The 18,383-nt window shown below is 36.9% G+C and overlaps 1 protein-coding gene across 1 annotated transcript; it reads left to right on the top strand.

Annotated features, from left to right (window-relative positions):
- The first annotated feature begins 3,376 nt into the window (after positions 1 to 3,376).
- Positions 3,377 to 4,003, top strand: LOC107832113 (uncharacterized). Its single transcript, XM_016659924.1, has one exon. It carries the CDS (start codon positions 3,377 to 3,379, stop codon positions 4,001 to 4,003), a length of 627 nt encoding a protein of 208 aa, XP_016515410.1.
- The last annotated feature ends 14,380 nt before the right edge of the window (positions 4,004 to 18,383 follow it).

Here is an 18,383-nt window from a genome sequence, read left to right as displayed (position 1 = left end):
ATTAAACTATTAATATTTACACTTTAGAAACCCTAGCATCTAAACCCAGCAGCTAACCCTCTCCCTCTCGCCGTCTCGCCTCTCCCTATCGGCTCTCGCTGACTCGCCTGCCTTTTCAATACTTAAACTGGTCCTAATTGGTACAAGTTTGAATTGGAAACATAAGGTCTTGAACTAATTTTCAAAATAAGGGTGGCCAACCGGGACTGCCTTTTCAAATTTCAATGAATAGCTTCATCAGTGACGTTACTTTACTATGTCAAGAAATTCTCAACCAACAACCACACACACGCATAGCCAGTAGAGCAAGGAAGAAGGAAAGAGGAAGTCAAAAAATGTATCGTCTGTTTATTTTTCAATAAAGTATTTCGCCCAAAGTAATCTTTCATCATGGGTACAGTGATGGATCTCTATAGATTACTTCTCATTTGATATCCAGTATTTGATTCTAGTAATATGGCCCCATGGTGTAATTTAGTTAATATATATGTATGAGAAATGTTGACTATATTGTTGTCTCGTGGATGTACTCCCCAACACTGTGTTGAAGTATGTTAAGTTTCAATCAACTGAAACTAAACCGATAACCGTCCGATAATAGCTAAACCGATACCAATACGCCCGATATCTTATCGGGTGGCTAGCAGATTAATACATTTAAAAACTGATAACCAATAAGCCAATCTGTTAAGAGTAAATAACCGCCCGATCCACCCGTTAAGCAGCTCTACGTGACACCGCTTGGGTGTACGTGCATCCTCCCCTGACTAACACAAAGTGCAAGCATCGATAACGATGCATGACATATATAACTGTTTCAATGATATACTGCAATATCGTCATTAAGTGGTTCCATGCAAACATATAACCAAGCAGGGGTGGACACACAGTAATATGTATGGATTCCCGAAAATCCAGTAGCTTTTGTGAAGATCCTATATTTGTATTAAGAAATCTATTAAATATATAACAATAATTATATGGGAACCCAGTTCCAAAATATATTTCTGGTCCAATGGTAAATCTTGAAACCCAGATGTGGCCCGCTTCCCTTCTTGCTGATGCAAGTTTGAGTCCCCATAAATCCTTTTTATTAAACAGACAAAAACCAAAGTTTTTGAGCAGTACTTCCACTAAGGAAAAATATCAAACAGACAAATATTGCTCCCTTTCTGTCAAGTTAGTACAACTTCCACTTTAGTCTATTTTTTAATAATAATAGATGACTAAAGTGAACCTAAAAAGAAACAACCACATCAAAAAGTCCCCAAAATTTTCTTTGTCCCAAATACCCAAATCAAACGTTTCAAAAAAAAGAGTTAGGGTTTCGTTCTTCTTAAATCTTGCAAGCCACTGGTTTTTCGACCTTCGTTCTTCTTCAATCTTGACTTTTCTTCTGTTGCCTGTCAAAGACAAGCAGTGATCCATTATAGGTCCTTTCCTTCCTTCATCTTTTTTTTTTATAACTATTTTCCTCTTATATTATATTATATAAAATAATATTTCTTAACTATTTTCCTCTTATATTCATCTGTAATATTTAATTTGTGTCTTGTGATTTGTAGGGCAATTTAGTGAGACTCAATATGATCAAGAGATTTTTCAAGCCGCAAACCTCTTCAGGTTCTGCTTCTAGTTCTCCTTCGCTAAGCTCTCCTTCATGTCAAGTGATTAATGATAATGTCAATTCTTCCCAACCATCACACAAAGATATTATATTGGATCAGAATCTTCTTAAACCTGATCATGGTGAAAGAAAATAAATTTCAGAATTTTCTCCTAATCTGCGTGGCCGAGTGAGAAGACATTACATTCAAAAAGGGCCTTATCGGCCTCGCAATTTTATTTTTCCAAAAATAAATTTTGGTGGAAAATTGCGTCATTTTAATCCGGAATGGTTTTATACTTCATATTCTGGATGGTTAGAATACAGTATTAAAGAAGATGCAGCATTTTACTTATGTTATTATTTGTTTAAAAATGAGGCAGGATGATATGGGAAAAAAGTAAATGATTCTTTTACAAAAGTTGATTTTAAGGCTTGGAATAAAGGTATAGAGAGGCTTAACGCACATGTGGGTGAAGTGAATAGTGTTCATAATCGGTGTTTCAAGATGATGCTAAATTTATCGAATCAAGCACAATCTATTTTAACATCTTTTGATAAGCAATCCGAGAAAACTAAAAGTGGGTATCGGGTTCACCTGAATGCCTTAATTAATATTGCAAGGTATCTTTTGAAAGAAGGAATGTCTTTTCGGGGTCACGATGAACGTGAAACTTCTATAAGAAGAGGCAACTTCTTGGATCTCTTAAAGTGGTATGCAAATAAGAAGGATGACGTAAAGAAAGTTGTGTTAGAAAATGCTCCAAAAAATGACATTATGATTTGTCCAAATATACAAAAAGACATTGTGAGTTCTTGTGCGAAAGAAACATTGAAAATAATTGTTGAAGACTTGAACGGGGATTACTTTGGGATATTGGTTGATGAGTCTAAGGATGTCTCTCATAAGGAATAAATGACGCTTATTTTGCGTTATGTCAACAAAGAGGGTAAAGTTATTGAGCGATTCCTTAGCATTGTTCATGTTAAAGATATATCTGCAAAGTCATTAAAAGAAGCAATTTATTATTTGCTTTTGGAACATTCATTGAGTAAATCTCAAATACGGGGACAAGGTTATGATGGAGCTAGTAACATGCAGGGAGAAATTAATGGTCTTAAAACTTTGATTATGAATGATACTCCTTCAACATATTGCATACATTGTTTTGCTCATCAATTGCAGTTGACTCTTGTAGCTCTTGCAAAAAAATATTATGAGGCCGAACAATTTTTTGATATTCTTGCAAATGTTTTAAATATTGTTGGGGGTTCTTTTAAGCGTAGGGAGATGCTTTGAGATGATCAAGTAGAAAAATTAAAGGAACTACTAGTGCTTGGTGAAGTTCATACAGGAAGCGGTTTAAATCAAGAACTTGGACTTCAAAGGGCAGATGATACTCGGTGGGGTTCTCATTTTAAGACAGTACGTAATTTTATTAGTTTATTCTCATCAATTGTTCATGTACTTGGAGTTCTTGCAATTGACGGTTCAAATTATCATGAGAGATCAATGGCAAAAAGTCTAGTGGATGACATAAGATCCTATGACTTTGTGTATATGTTACATTTAATGTTGAAAGTATTGGCACTTACATATGATTTAAATATGGCTTTGCAAAAAAAAAAAAAGATCAAGATATAGTAAGCGCAATGAAGCTTGTTGGTTTCGCAAAGAGACAATTGCAAGATATGAGAGATTCTAGATAGAATTCTTTGATAAAAGAAGTCTCTTTATTTTGTGTCAAGCATGGTATTGTAATCCCCGAAATGGATATGAATTATGTTCGTGGAAAGTCAAAGCGTAAGAAATCAAGTGTTACATATTCTTATCATTTGCGTGTAGAGGTTTTCTATGCTATTATTGATTTGCAACTTTCGGAGCTTAACAATCGTTTCAATGAAGTGAATATTGATCTACTTCTTGGTATGGCTAGTTTGAGTTTAGATAATTCTTTTGCAAATTATGATAAAGACAAGATTATGAAACTTGCTACACACTACCCGGATGAGTTCACTGATTCTATGCTTGAGGATCTTAGTTTTGAGCTTGACATCTATACTGACTATGTGCAAGAGGCGGACAATGAATTCTCTAACTTGAAAAGACTTGGAGATCTTTCAAAGACATTGGTTAAAACAAATTTGCACATGACTTGGAGACTTATTTATTTTCTTGTGAAGTTACGTTTGATATTGTCTGTCGCTACTGCAACGGTAGAAAGTGCTTTTTCTTCGATGAAGTACGTTAAAAATGACTTGCGAAGCAGAATTGGTGATGAATTTTTTAATGATTGTTTAGTTTGTTATATAGAGGATGAAGTATTTGAAAGTGTACCTAATGATGTGATCATTGATCGTTTTCAAAACATGACAAGTCGTCGAGTACAATTGTAATGATAATATTTATATTCATATGTTGTCTTTAAGTGTTTTGTTATTTTCTAAATATATGTTAGATATTGATACTCGTTCCTTAATTCGGTTATTGTAATTATATTGACTTAAAATTGCGGTAGAAACCCATACACTTTAATTTCTAGATCCGCCTCATATAAATCAAGAGCGACTTTTGTTATCACTCCTGTTTAAAGTTGTTACTCATTCAGATTTAGCCACTAAATAATTATAATCCTTCATCGAATATCACAAGAAGGAGAACATTGTTTTCACGTGGAATATAGTTTCTTTTAGAAGTAAACATAACATCTGAAGAACAATAGCAAATTAAGGTATGAAATTCGACTAACTATTTTTAGAATAAATGTCCGAATAAAAGCTTGTTTGGATGGTTGTTTTATATCGTTTCATAATGTATATATATATTATATTTAAAGCACGAAAACCCTTAACGAAATATCATTCGTCTTTTTTACCATTTAAAACCAGACTTTACATTGGACAAAACTACAATTTAAAGTATGTTCCTAATATTAAGTATTTTAAATCAATTAAAATTTAACTTATAAAATATTTTCTTACTTGAACTAGATAAAAAATCCTACAATATTTAAGACATAAAATCAATAATAATTTTATTATAGATTCAATCCTTATTTGATCTATCAAACGTAATCATATAATTTATTTCATGGTACTTTTGCCCAATCCTAATATTTAGGAGTTTTTCACGTTACTTTTCCTTATTTGTGTTTCTTTAAAAATGAACCTTAATACTATTTATACTAGGTAATCGAAATATTGCTTAATTAAAACTCGAATATATTTTGAATGAAACATAATAAATTTATATTAAGACAATATTGAAACATTTATGTTAAAACAATATCAAACAAACAAAAACATTTTATTTATCTTGATGACTTTGAATATAAAACTCATACATCAAAATAATTATTAAGGCAACCGATGACTTTTGCGGGACATGATTTATTTCTTGATTGAGCTAACTAATTAATAGGATCAACATTAATTATTTTTAAGAATTTATATTTTTATTTAATTGTTATTTTATAACACAAATATAATTATTTAATACTATTATACATGTAATTTTTTATATTCTTATATTCATTGATATGGGTAAACGCGCAGCGCGCGTACTATATGAACTAGTATAAAATAATAAAATAAAGCTGGAATAGTAGTGATGACTTGGCGCTTCTCTTAGGCCAAGAAATCTATTTATCCTTTTTCTCCTTTTTTACTTTTTTCTTCTTTCTCATATTCAATTGTTTAGGCCTCTTTAATGACTTAATTCCATGTTCTAGCAACCTTAGATATGCAAAAATGTGCCGGTTATTGTTTTCTGTTTTCTAATCATTAAATCGAATTGAATGTCGCAATAAAAGAAAAAGAAGTGATAATATATAGTATTACTTCACTAGAAGAAAAAAGATGAGGCTTTACTCTGTCCCTTTTCTCTACTCATTAACACTTTCTTCACGTTAATCCATCCCCTGATAATCTCACACAGATCCCTCATGTTCCCCCCAAACCCCCCAGATCTGTTACCACCAACTATTCAGTAAGCTTCAAACACAAACTCCTCACATATGGAGAACTATTTATGGAAGACATTGAGATGCACATCTGCAATGAAGATTGGGCGCTAACACAAATAGCAACCAACCTTACTAACAGACACCCACTAGCTCACACGAGTCCTCTAAACACCATAGAACTTTCTGATGAGGATAAACAATGTATGTATCATATATGGAGATTCTCATTGATTATAAAGCTTTTAGGAAAAAGAATCTCCCATCAGTACTTAAAAGCAAAAATCCAACAACTCTAGAAACCTACAGAACAATTCCCACTAATTGACCTTGGCTCAGACTATTTTATTGTCATATTTACAAAGGATTAAATAACATGATAAAAGCTCTGAATCATGGACGTACCCTGGTTCGTTAATGGCTACTATCTATCAGTCTAAAAGCGGGAACCCAATTTCGTTGCAAGCCAAGCAAAACAAACACTGTCCGCCGTCTGGCTAAGATTACTAGAATTACCCATAGAGTTCTATGATGGAACTATCCTTCAAAAGATTGGTAATTTGATTGGACGACTACTGAAGATCGATGCTTGTACAAGTGCTACTTTGAGAGACAGATATGCAAGGCTCTGTATAGAAGTACCACTAGAACGTCCAGTTAAATTTCATATCTACACAGGCTCTCACAAGCAGCCTATAGTGTATGAAAGTGAATACCTACTATGTAAAGGATGTGGGAAAATTGGTCACACTCAACAATATTGCCCAAACCTGAGTGGCCAACCAGTGACCCAACTGGAGAAGGAAAAACAAATCCCAACTGAAACCAAACACATAAAAGAATCACCCCACCTACCAAAATACAAGAGAGTAGGGACATTAGTGAGGAATGGGTTACAGTGTCATTTCCAAGGAAAAAGAAGGGTCTTACGCGACGACGCAACCAGGGTCCATCCAACACATCCATTAATAAAGGTAAAGTTATAATTTTTGATGCAGCATCAGGTAAGTATATCAATACCCAAAAATTAGCTTTTAAGTCCAAAGCAGTTAATTCGTCTAAGAGTCATAATAATAAAGTGATCCCATTAATAACTATGGCGTACAACACCACTCCCACACTATCCAAACCCACAATAAATTTTCTAATCTTCCCATGCAAGAAGAACAATCAGAAAATACCCCTGAAACCCCAATCGTTGTCACTTCCATGCTCACCCACTCCCCCTCTCTTTCGATAATTCCAAAGGACTCAACTACTATATTGCTGCCACGTGGACAAAACGTGGCTAGTACTACTACTGCCATTCCCTCGCCAATGGCTCCCAACACTAACAATGATGATATGATCGTATCCCCTAATACTAGTAATGACAGCTCAGTGATTATCAATAAACCTCCTATAGATCCTTCTAAAATCATTAGCGCCTCCAACATATCTATTCCACCTAACACATGCATACAACACTTGGAAAAAACTAGCGGCCAAGTAGACATTCAAGTTGATACACTTGAGGTTACTTCTACCAACACGCATATTATATCTACCATGCAAACTAAATCTATCCCTATTGATATCTAATCATACCCTAATCCCCACGCCTCTCCATTACCCCCAAAATGCAGGGCCTATTAATTCCCCTAAACAGGAGAAGAAACCGTCTAGTTTTACTTACTCAATGCCTCACTCGAGTTCCACTAATGGACAATCCAGCACCACCTCCCCCATTGTTTCCACCCATCCTTCCACTGTATGAGACCCAAGAAATACCTCCAACACAACTACCTCTATCATGGATCGAGCAGGGCCTTCAAGAAAGAGCAGTATTCTTCGATCTAAGCATCAATGGCTAGCAAATAATTGTCATCATCCAAAATCCAAATTTTCTTGTATAATTGATAACCGAAGGAATGAGACTAGCACTGGACAACTACATGAACCACATGTGGATGGCTAACGTCATAGACCCATTAGCACCGGCGGTAGCCCCATCACCTGATCTTGTCCAATTTCACTCTTCTATTCGAGGTTATGAAAACGGTCGATGCAGTAGTAATACCCAACAAGAGTCAGGATCGAATTTCGCAGGGAGCTATGTATGGGAATTAGTAGTATATATCTTAGCGCGTGAGTTTGTATATATAAATTTTCACTTCCACAATATTTGGTTTGTTTAAAAAATCTAAATTAAACTACGATTGCAAATTAAAGAATGAAACTAGGAAATTATTTTTGTTGTTTTTCAAATGATATAAAAGGCCTAGGGCTATGACCTTCACCTAGGTGTTTACCTAATGGGTTGTAAACTTTAAATCTTGTTTTATTGGTCGGGTGTATATAACTATCAACACTCAAGTACCCACTCAATACCTCTCAGTTAGAGAGTGATTTTTTCCAATTTGGCTTTCTCAAGTCCAAATGGGTATTGAACAAAACGGTTGATAAAAAGCTCAAGTTGGGTTTTACTATCTCTAGGTTCAACCCTTTAATTGGGCTTATCAATCTCTCGATTGACCCAATTTCTTGTTAGCCAAGTTTTTCTAGACTAAGTCTCTCTTTCTCAAGTAGAGACCAAGTCAAATAGGCATGAACTAATATTTGCAACCATTAATTCCACAATTAAAAGCAAGAACAAGGCTAAATAATAAACACTCAACCATAAACAAGCAATAAATCAAACACCCATTAAGTTTATACACTAGGGTTGGGTCACAAACCTAGTAAAAATTTAGCTATTCATGCTTAAATTAGAAAAAAAATAGGAGATTGATGTCAAAAGTTAACCTTAAAAAGTGAAACTCTTCTATTTATATAGGGCTGGAATTTTCGAACAAAAATGCCCTTACGGAGGTTCTGCGGCTGCACAATTCCATATGCGGTCCGCACTTTTCTTCAGCTTGACAGGATTGGAAATCTGCGACCGCATAATTCTGAACTGTGACCGCACTGCACTCTTTCTGCGGTCCGCACAAGTGTAAGTGCGGATGCACCTTGCTCTTCTGCGGTTCGCATAATTATAACTGCGTCCGCATAGCTCTTCTTCTGAGGCCGCACAATAATTGTGCGGTCCGCACTTTTGGTAGACCTGAAATGCATGTTCTCTGAACTTTTGCTCTGACCCAGCTTCTGCGGCCGCACATTGCACCAATCTTTGATGAATTTTATTCTTCACAACCTGCGGCTGCAGATGATATTATGCGGTCCATACTTCTGAGCTTTTGTGCCTGTTTTTGTCCTTGAGTTCAGATTACTCCTTCTTGAGTTGGATTTCATCTTGGGAGCTCATCTTCTAATATTCCTGCAGTTAAGCACATTTTATCAGTTTTTGGGAACACAATTAAGCGCTTTTGGACTAAAACGAAAGCTAAAAGGCACTAATAAGTAATCAAAACCCCCACTTATTAACTCCCCCAAACTTAAGCTTTTACTTGTCCTCAAGCAAATAAAGTAATTCCTACTCCACAAGTTAAGAGCTATTCCAGCTAGTCAAAGGTGGATCAATCACACATCAATTGGGACCACCAATTACTCACACCACTTATGAGTTATCAACAAGGCAACAAGTTAAACTTTTAAGCACAAATAGTTCTAATGTGACACTTGAGCATCAAGAGTTGACTTTATTTATCAAGGAAGCTCGTTCTTTCCTGCAGGTCATTGTGGATCCCAAACTCCTCCTCATCTACTCTCCGTTTGCCTATATCACTTAAGAATTTAGCACTCAATCCAAAGGTTTATGAAATGTTTGCTCATCTCTCTCAAAAGAATGTCGCAAGTACGTCTTTAAGTACCACAAGCTTTTCCCTCATGTAAATCACCATTAATGTAAACTTACTCAGCTTGAAATCACGTAGGGCTTTTTCGGAATGCAATGAAGGCTTTTGGACTAAGGTTGGATATGCTATGATAAAGCAGGTTCATCTTTCCTTAAGCACTCCATTTTCTTTTCTCGGTTCATGCTTTGCCAACTCTTTGAGGCATTTTCTTTTCCTTAGGGGAACTAGAGAGACTTAACATCACTCTTTCTTGGTTATGATATTCATTTTTTTCTTCTTTGATTTCTCCATACTTTCCATCATTACTTTTCTTTGAATCCCTTCAACTCTTCAACTTATTTACTTTCTTTTTACCTTTTTCTTTTTGCTCTTTCTTTTTCTTGCCTTTCCTTATCTTCATTTATTTTCTTTTTTGTGCCTTGATATCTTTTTAAAACTCCTCGTCTCTCCCCCAAACTTATGTTTTTAGCCAATTGTTTCACAAGAGTGTTAAGGAAATCTCGGGTGCCAAGAGAGGGTCACGACAAAATGGGTAAAGGCTTGTAACATAGTTATCAAATGAGAAAGGTTTTTAGGCTCAAATGGGTTGACTAGGGATATCAACACTGGTAGGACATGGAAAATTTCAAGTGGGTCAAGTAGAGCCTACAATCACTTCTCAAGCCAAGCAAACTTAAAATTTTGCCTCAAAGCAGATTCGAGGCAAGTTCTAAGCCGTTCGCACAGGTACTTGGACTTGCAACAAAAACATCTCACCTCTCACACATCTGGATTGTTAAAGAGGATAGAGTCGAGGGCCCACAATGACCATATTCAAGATTGAAAATCACTATGGTTCGACTAAACCACTCGATGATTACCTAGGTCAACACAATAGTCAAAAGGTCACTAACTAGATCTATTTCTTTCCAAACACCTTGTTTTTAACCATAAGCACATAGTTAAGTGTGTTGGTACCAAGTGAAGCATGTTTGACTCTTCGAGCATGACTCAATTAGGTCTTTTTATTCATTATTACTACTATTATTACCTAACTACCAAAAAACGGACTCAATCCCTTAAGAAGGTTGTCACGCCATCCATCGTTGGGAAGAGTCACCCGGTTCACACAAAAAATCACCTTTGGAAAGAATCATGGCATTGAAAAAACCAAAGGCTTATTATCCATTAAAACATAAAAAGAAGCTATTAAAGCAAAAAGAAGCTACTAATTCAAAAAGAAGACAAACATAAAGATAAAGAAGCTAATAAAGCAAAAAGCTATTAAAAGCTAAACGAATATACATAATGAGGGATAAGAGAGAATATATACATAATGAGAAAGAAGAAGAAAATAATAATAAGTTAATTACAGGCCAAATATGTCATAGTTATCAAAATACAGAATTAAAATCATCAAAATGTCAAAGAAACTCCACCCCCCGAATAAAAATAAGCATTGTCCCTAATGCTTAACAAAATAAGAGTAAAAGAAGGGTGAGAGTGAAGAAAACTCCCTATGGCGCAGTGGCCATCTCTGTGTCCCCAGCAGTGGCACCGACCTCAGTCTCCAATTGGATCTCGTAGTTTTTGTTCTTTAAGTCCAATGCACCAAAAGGCGTCACACCCATAATTTCAAACGGACCATTCCATTTGGATTTCAGCTTTTCGGGAAACATCTTTAATCGTGAGTTAAACAACAAAACAAGATCGCCCACCTTGAACTCCTTGTTTCGGATATATTTGTCATAAAGGTACGTCATCCTCTCTTTGTACAAGGACGAACTTGCATATGCATGGTACCAGAACTCATCCAATTCATTCAAATGTGCAATTCGTAAGTTAGCGGCTACATCCCAATCAAGATTCAACTTCTTTAAAGCCCACACGGCTTTGTGTTCAAGTTCCACGAGAAGATGACAAGCTTTGACAAACACCAGCCAGTATGGAGACATCCCGATAGGAGTTTTGAAAGCAGTCCGATAAGCCCATAGTGCATCATCAAGCTTTTTTGACCAATCCGTCTGGTTAACATTCACTGTTTTGGACAAGATACTCTTTATCTCCCAGTTGGAGACTTCCACTTGACCGCTAGCTTGAGGATGATAGGGAGTCATAACTTTATGAGTGACACCATACTTGCTAAGCAAAGTGTCAAAAGCCTTGTTGCAAAAATGCGACCCTCCATCGCTTATGATAGCGCGTGGAGTACCAAATCTTATGAAAATATTCTTCTTCCAGAACACCACCACACTCCTCACTTTATTGTTGGGTAGATCAACGGCCTCAACCCATTTAGACACATAATCAACCGTGACCAAGATGTAGGTGTTTCCACAAGAACTCACAAAAGGACCCATGAAGTCAATACCCCACATATCAAAGATATCAATCTCCAAAATGGTAGTGAGAGGCATTTCATTCTTTTTCAAGATTCTATCGTCCCGTTGGCATTCATCACATCTTTTAACCTTATCACTTGCATCTTTATAGAGAGTGGTCCAATAGAAACCGCAACTTAGCACTTTAGCCGCCGTTCTTGCTCCGCCATGGTGACCACTATAAGGCGAAGAATGACAAGCTTCAAGAATAACATTTTGCTCTTCATCCGGTACACATCTTCTAATTACCCCATCCGTGCAAATCCATAAAGGTATGGCTCGTCCCAATAATAATCTTGACAATCCCGTTTGATCTTCTTCCTTTGATTTGAAGAGAACTCATCCGGGATGATTCCACATATAAGAAAGTTTGTTAGATCGGTGAACCATGGCACCTCCTTCATTGAAATAGCCAAGAGTTGCTCATTGGGGGAGGAATCATTGATTTCAAGGCCATCATGCGGCGTCCCCTCCCCCTCCAAATGAGACAAGTGGTCTGCCACTTTATTTTCACTCCCTTTTCGATCTTGAATGTCAATATCAAACTCTTGAAACAATAGCACCCATATCATGAACCTAGCTTTTGAATATATCTTGCTCATAAGATAGAGAAGTGCCGCATGATCCGTATGAACAATAACCTTTGCACCCATCAAGTACGGGCGAAACTTCTTAATAGCAAACACAATGGCGATGAGCTCTTTTTCGGTAACGGTGTAATTGACTTGGGCATCATTCATGGTCTTACTAATATAGTAGACTGGATGAAAAATCTTGTTGATACGTTGCCCCAAAACTACTCCAAGTGCTACATCACTAGCATCACACATGAGCTAAAAAGGAATACTCCAATTAGGAGCGGTGATAATGGGAGTAGTTGTTAACTTGAACTTTAGCAATTCAAAGGCTCTTATGAAGTCATCATTGAAGTGAAATTTAGAATCTTTCTCCAAAAGTTTGCACAAGGGATTCACTACTTTGGAAAAATTCTTTATGATGTTATCTAGAAAACTTCTCACGCCTTTCACTGATGTTGTAGGTGGAAGTTTAGAAATCACATCTATCTTTGCCTTGTCGACCTCAATGACCTTATTTGAAATTTTGTGGCCAAGGACAATGACCTCCTCGACCATGAAATGGCATTTCTCCCAATTCAACACCAAGTTTGTTTCATCACACCTTGCCAATACTTTATATAAATTTGCCAAGCAATCATCAAAGGATCCCCGACTACCGAAAAGTCATCCATGAAGACTTCAAGGTAGTCTTCTAGCATATTCGTAAAGATCGCCATCATACACCGTTGAAAAGTTGCTGGTGCATTACATAAGCCAAATGGCATCACTTGAAAGCGAAAGTGCCATATGGATAAGTGAAGGTTGTTTTCTCTTGATCTTCCGGGGCAATAAGGATTTGGTTGTAGCCCGAATATCCATTTAGAAAGCAATATCAAGCACGACCATCCAACCTATAAAACATTTGGTTAAGGAATGGTAGTGGAAAATGGTCTTTATTTGTTACTTTGTTTAGCTTCCGATAGTCCATACACACTCTCCACCCGATCACCGTTCTAGTGGGAATCAACTCGTTCTTATCATTGGTGACCACAATTATGCCCCCATTCTTCGGAACACATTGCACCGGAGAAGTCCACGAACTGTCAGAAATACGGTAGACAACCCCGGCATCTAACCACTTGATGATCTCCTTTTTGACCACGTCTTGCATGGCTTCATTGAGTCTCCTTTGATGTTCAATGGAGGGTTTGGCATCTTCCTCCAAGTTAATCTTGTGCATGCAAAATATGGGACTTATTACCCGAATATCCGCTAAAGTCCACCCAATAGCTTTATTCCTCTTGTGGAGCACCGCCAATGTAGAGTCAACCTGCACGTTAGTCAAACAAGAGGAAAGAATAATTAGTAAAGTAGAACAAGGGCCAAGGAATTCATACCTGATATGTTGAGGCAATGGCTTCAACTCCAATATACGAGGCTCTTCAATTGAAGGCTTTGTAGGAGGAGTTTTCCTATTCTCAAGATCCAAGGAAAGATTCCGGGCTGCATAGTTGTACGATCCCATTCCTTGCAACGAATTAACACATTCCATGAATCCATCCATCTCGTCATCATCAAAATTGAGCAAGACGACCTCCAACATATCACCCACATTAATCGTGGCACTTCTGTCATCAATAATCACACCGGTCACCAAGTCTACGAAAGAAAAAACTTCATTGCTATTCGGTTGCCTCATAGATTTGCACACATGGAACACCACCTTTTCATAACCCACTCGGAAAATGAGTTATCCGGCTTCCACATCAACAAGAGACTTCCCCATAGCAAGAAAATGTCTACCAAGAATAATCGGCACCTCATAGTCCACTTCACAATCAAGAATAACAAAATCCGCCGGGAGAATGAACTTGTCAACACGAACCAATACATCTTCAATCACCCCCAACGGTTGTTTTATTGTACGATCGGCCATTTGTAATCTCATAGATGTGGGTCTTGGTTGCCCAATTCCCAATGTCTTGAAAACCGAATAGGGCATCAAATTAAAACTCGCCCTAAGATCACAAAGAGTTTTTGCAAACTCGGCACTTCCAATGGTAAAAGGGATTATGAAAGTACCGGGATCTTCCAACTTAGGAGCCATAGAATACACAATTGCACTCACTTGTGAGTGACTTTGATAGTTTCAAGATTCATCGACCTCTTCTTCATCACCAAGTCCTTTATAAACTTTGCATATCCGGGCATTTGCTCTAAAGCTTCAACTAATGGCATTATCGAGAAACTCTTCATCATATCAATGAAATTTTTGAATTGATTCTCGCCATTTTTCTTGGCAAGCCTTTGAGGATAGGGAGGAGGTGGCTTAGGCAATGGTGCTTTAGATTTTTACACTACCGGTTCCGGTATGTCAATCACATGATCCTCAGACGGGTTCACATCCTCTTGAGTCTCTTCTACCATGTCATCAATATCAATCCTCACTTTATCATTTGCTTGCACAACATTATTCGGAATTTCCTCTTCTTATACCACTTGTTCATCATCCACAAGTTGCCTTTGACTTGAGGTGGGTGCATTCCCACCTCTTCCACTTCTTATAATAACGACCATGGCATGCCCGTATTGTTCCCACCCTTCGAGTTCACCACCTTATCACTTGGTAGTGCCCCCTTAGTACGCTCGACCTCGTCTATTAGTTTGAGGTTCAAGAGGGACCTTATCCATTTGATCATCCTCAACTTCCACATCCCCCAAAGCTATGTTTCCAAGATCATTATTTGCCATGATTGCACCTACAATACTCAACACATTAGTAGAAAGGAAGGAAAAGAAGATATTCCAAAAAACACACCTAAATATATAGATAACACCATTTTTAGCTCCCCGACAATGGTGCCAAAAATTGATCTCGTCCAATTTCACTCCTCTATTCGAGGTTATGAAAACGATCGATGCAATAGTAATACCCAACAAGAGTCGGGGTCGAATTCCGCATGGAGCTATATGTATGGGAGTTAGTAGTATATATCTTAGCGCGTGAGTTTGTATATATAAATTTTCACTTCCACAATATTTGGTTTGTTTAAAAAATCTAAATTAAACTACGATTGCAATTTAAAGAATGAAACTAGGAAATTGTTTTTGTTGTTTTTCAAATGATATAAAAGGCCTAGGGCTATGACCTTCACCCAGGTGTTTACCTAATGGGTTGTAAACTTTAAAGCTTGTTTTATTGGTTGGGGTGTATTATAGCTATCAACACTCAAGTACCCACTCAATACCTCTCGGTCAGAGAGTGATTTTGCCCAATTTGGCTTTCTCAAGTCCAAATGGGTATTGAACAAAACGGTTGATAAAAAGCTCAAGTCGGGTTTTACTATTTCTAGGTTAAACCCTTTAATTGGGCTTATCAATCTCTCGATTGACCCAATTTCTTGTTAGCTAAGTTTTTCTAGACTAAGTCTCTCTTTCTCAAGTAGAGACCAAGTCAAATAGGCATGAACTAATATTTGTAACCATTAATTTCACAATTAAAAGCAAGAACAAGGCTAAATAATAAAAGCTCAACCATAAACAAGCAATAAATCAAACACCCATCAAGTTTACACACTAGGGTTGAGTCACATATTTATAATTATCTACTCATGCTTAAATTAGAAGAAATAGGAGAAGAAATGATAATTAAACCCATATTTATAATTAAAACTTGTTGGGACCAAACACACTCACGCAAGTATACGTGGTCGTCAAGTAATAAAGTGACTAAAAGTCGGATGTCGAACCCACGAGGACTTATGATTAACTATTAACTAAATTAGACTATCATAATTATCTAAACAAGAATTAAACCTAAAAATATTTGATTCTAAACTAATTAAATAAAAAATATAAATAATGAACTTTGAACAGAGAAAGAGCAGATTTTTATGATATCAATGTAATGAAAACGATCTAGGGTTATGGGCTATCTAACAATCCTATTGTATTCTTCAATTGAATTGACCGACTAATTTATCTAGCTTATTGGTTGACAGGGTTAATATTGCTCATAATAATCTGTCGAGTTCTTACTCACCTATTCAAGCTAACCTAACGCCTATATGTCTATGGAGTTAGAATCAACAAGAACGTATGTATAATTCCTGTAAATCAACCACGCAAGGCAATTAGGTATATGTCTATCCTAACCACGAATCCGTTCCCCGATGCCCGAGTTCAAGAACTTGCCCTACTCAATCCTATATGCAATATAGAATTCCCACTTTCGAGTTCAATTCTAGATTCGTAGATAATATTCAATTGGTGATCAAGCAATTAAATAATTAAGTGCAAGATTGAATAAATAAACTAATATGATAAATCAAGAAGTCAAAATCAATATCCGAATAACAATAGTCATGAAAGAACCATAACCCTAGAACGTGAAGTTTAGCTCCACATATACATGGTAGCCAAACAACAAATCATACAAAGAAACATAAAAATTACTAAGTTTGGTGGGAGAAAGATGAAACTTGATGAATTCCAGCCTCCACAGCTTTGTCGTGGTTTTTTCCCCCTTCCCAATATGTTAGATGACCTAAAAGAGGCGTTTTTGGCTTATATATTGCGTACAAAAGTCGTGGGCCAAAGTTCTCCTATTTCTAATCAAAATCAGCTTCAGGGATTGATGCTAGGGTGGATGCGTCGCATCCACCTCGTCCTCCACTTCTCAGCTTCGCATGCTAGGGTGGATGCTTCGCATCCACCTCGTCCTCCACTTCTCAGCTTCGCATGCTAGGGTGGATGCTTCGCATCCACCTCGTCCTCCACTTCTCAGCTTTGCCCAGGTGCGGATGCTAAGGCGGATGCTATGGGCCGACTTCACTGCTAAGAGTGTACGAAATCTGATCTTTTTCTAGATTGGATGCGACGCATCCAATCTCTCTTCCTCTACCTAGAGCACCTTTTCTTCATCTACCTAGAGCACCTTTTCTTCATATTTTTGCACTCTAAACACCCTAATTCACCACACACAACTCAATTAGTCATAAAATCAATAATTAAACCATGTTGGACATTTTAAAGATCAAATAACATCAAGAAGCGGTTAAAACATGGGTAAAGTAACATCAACACATATCAAAATATGCCAAACATCAGTTGATAAAAAGCTCAAGTCGGGTTTTACTATTTCTAGGTTAAACCCTTTAATTGGGCTTATCAATCTCTCGATTGACCCAATTTCTTGTTAGCTAAGTTTTCCTAGACTAAGTCTCTCTTTCTCAAGTAGAGACCAAGTCAAATAGGCATGAACTAATGTTTGTAACCATTAATTTCACAATTAAAAGCAAGAACAAGGCTAAATAATAAAAGCTCAACCATAAACAAGCAATAAATCAAACACCCATCAAGTTTACACACTAGGGTTGAGTCACATATTTATAATTATCTACTCATGCTTAAATTAGAAGAAATAGGAGAAGAAATGATAATTAAACCCGTATTTATAATTAAAATGACAAAATGTATGTTCAAATGGTTCAAAATAGCAAAAACTACTAAAAGGAGTAAAAGAAACCGTCTACTATAGCAACTGATATCAAAAGTTAACCTAAAAAAGTGAAACTCTTCTATTTATACAGGGCTGGAATTTTCGGATAAAAATGCCCTTTCGAAGGTTCTGTGGCCGCACAATTCCATATGCGGTCCGCACTTTTCTTCAGCTTCACAGGATTGGAAATCTGCGGCCGCATAATTCTGATCTGCAGCCGCACTGCACTCTTTCTGCGGTCCGCACGAGTGTAAGTGCGGCCGTACCTTGCTCTTCTGCAGTCTGCATAATTGTAATTGCGTCCGCATAACTCTTCTTTTGTGGCAGTACAATAATTGTACGATCCACACTTTTGGTAGACTTTAAATGCAAGTTCTCTGAACTTTTTCTATGATCTAGCTTCTACGGCCGCACAATTCATGTGCGTACCGTACTTTGCACCAATCTGTGATGAATTTTTCTTCACAACCTGCGGCAGCAGATGATATTCTGTGGTCCGCACTTCTGAGCTTTTGGGCCTGTTTTTGTCCTTGAGTTCAGATTACTCCTTCTTAACTTGGATTTCATCTTGAGAGCTCATCTTCCAATATTCCTACAATTAAACACATTTTATTAGTTTTCG

The sequence above is a fragment of the Nicotiana tabacum genome, chromosome 22 (genome assembly GCF_000715075.1).
Source record: "Nicotiana tabacum cultivar K326 chromosome 22, ASM71507v2, whole genome shotgun sequence".
NCBI lineage: Eukaryota > Viridiplantae > Streptophyta > Magnoliopsida > Solanales > Solanaceae > Nicotiana > Nicotiana tabacum.
Note: the sequence above shows the minus strand (reverse complement) of the source record. Positions and strands in the feature narration are given on the sequence as shown.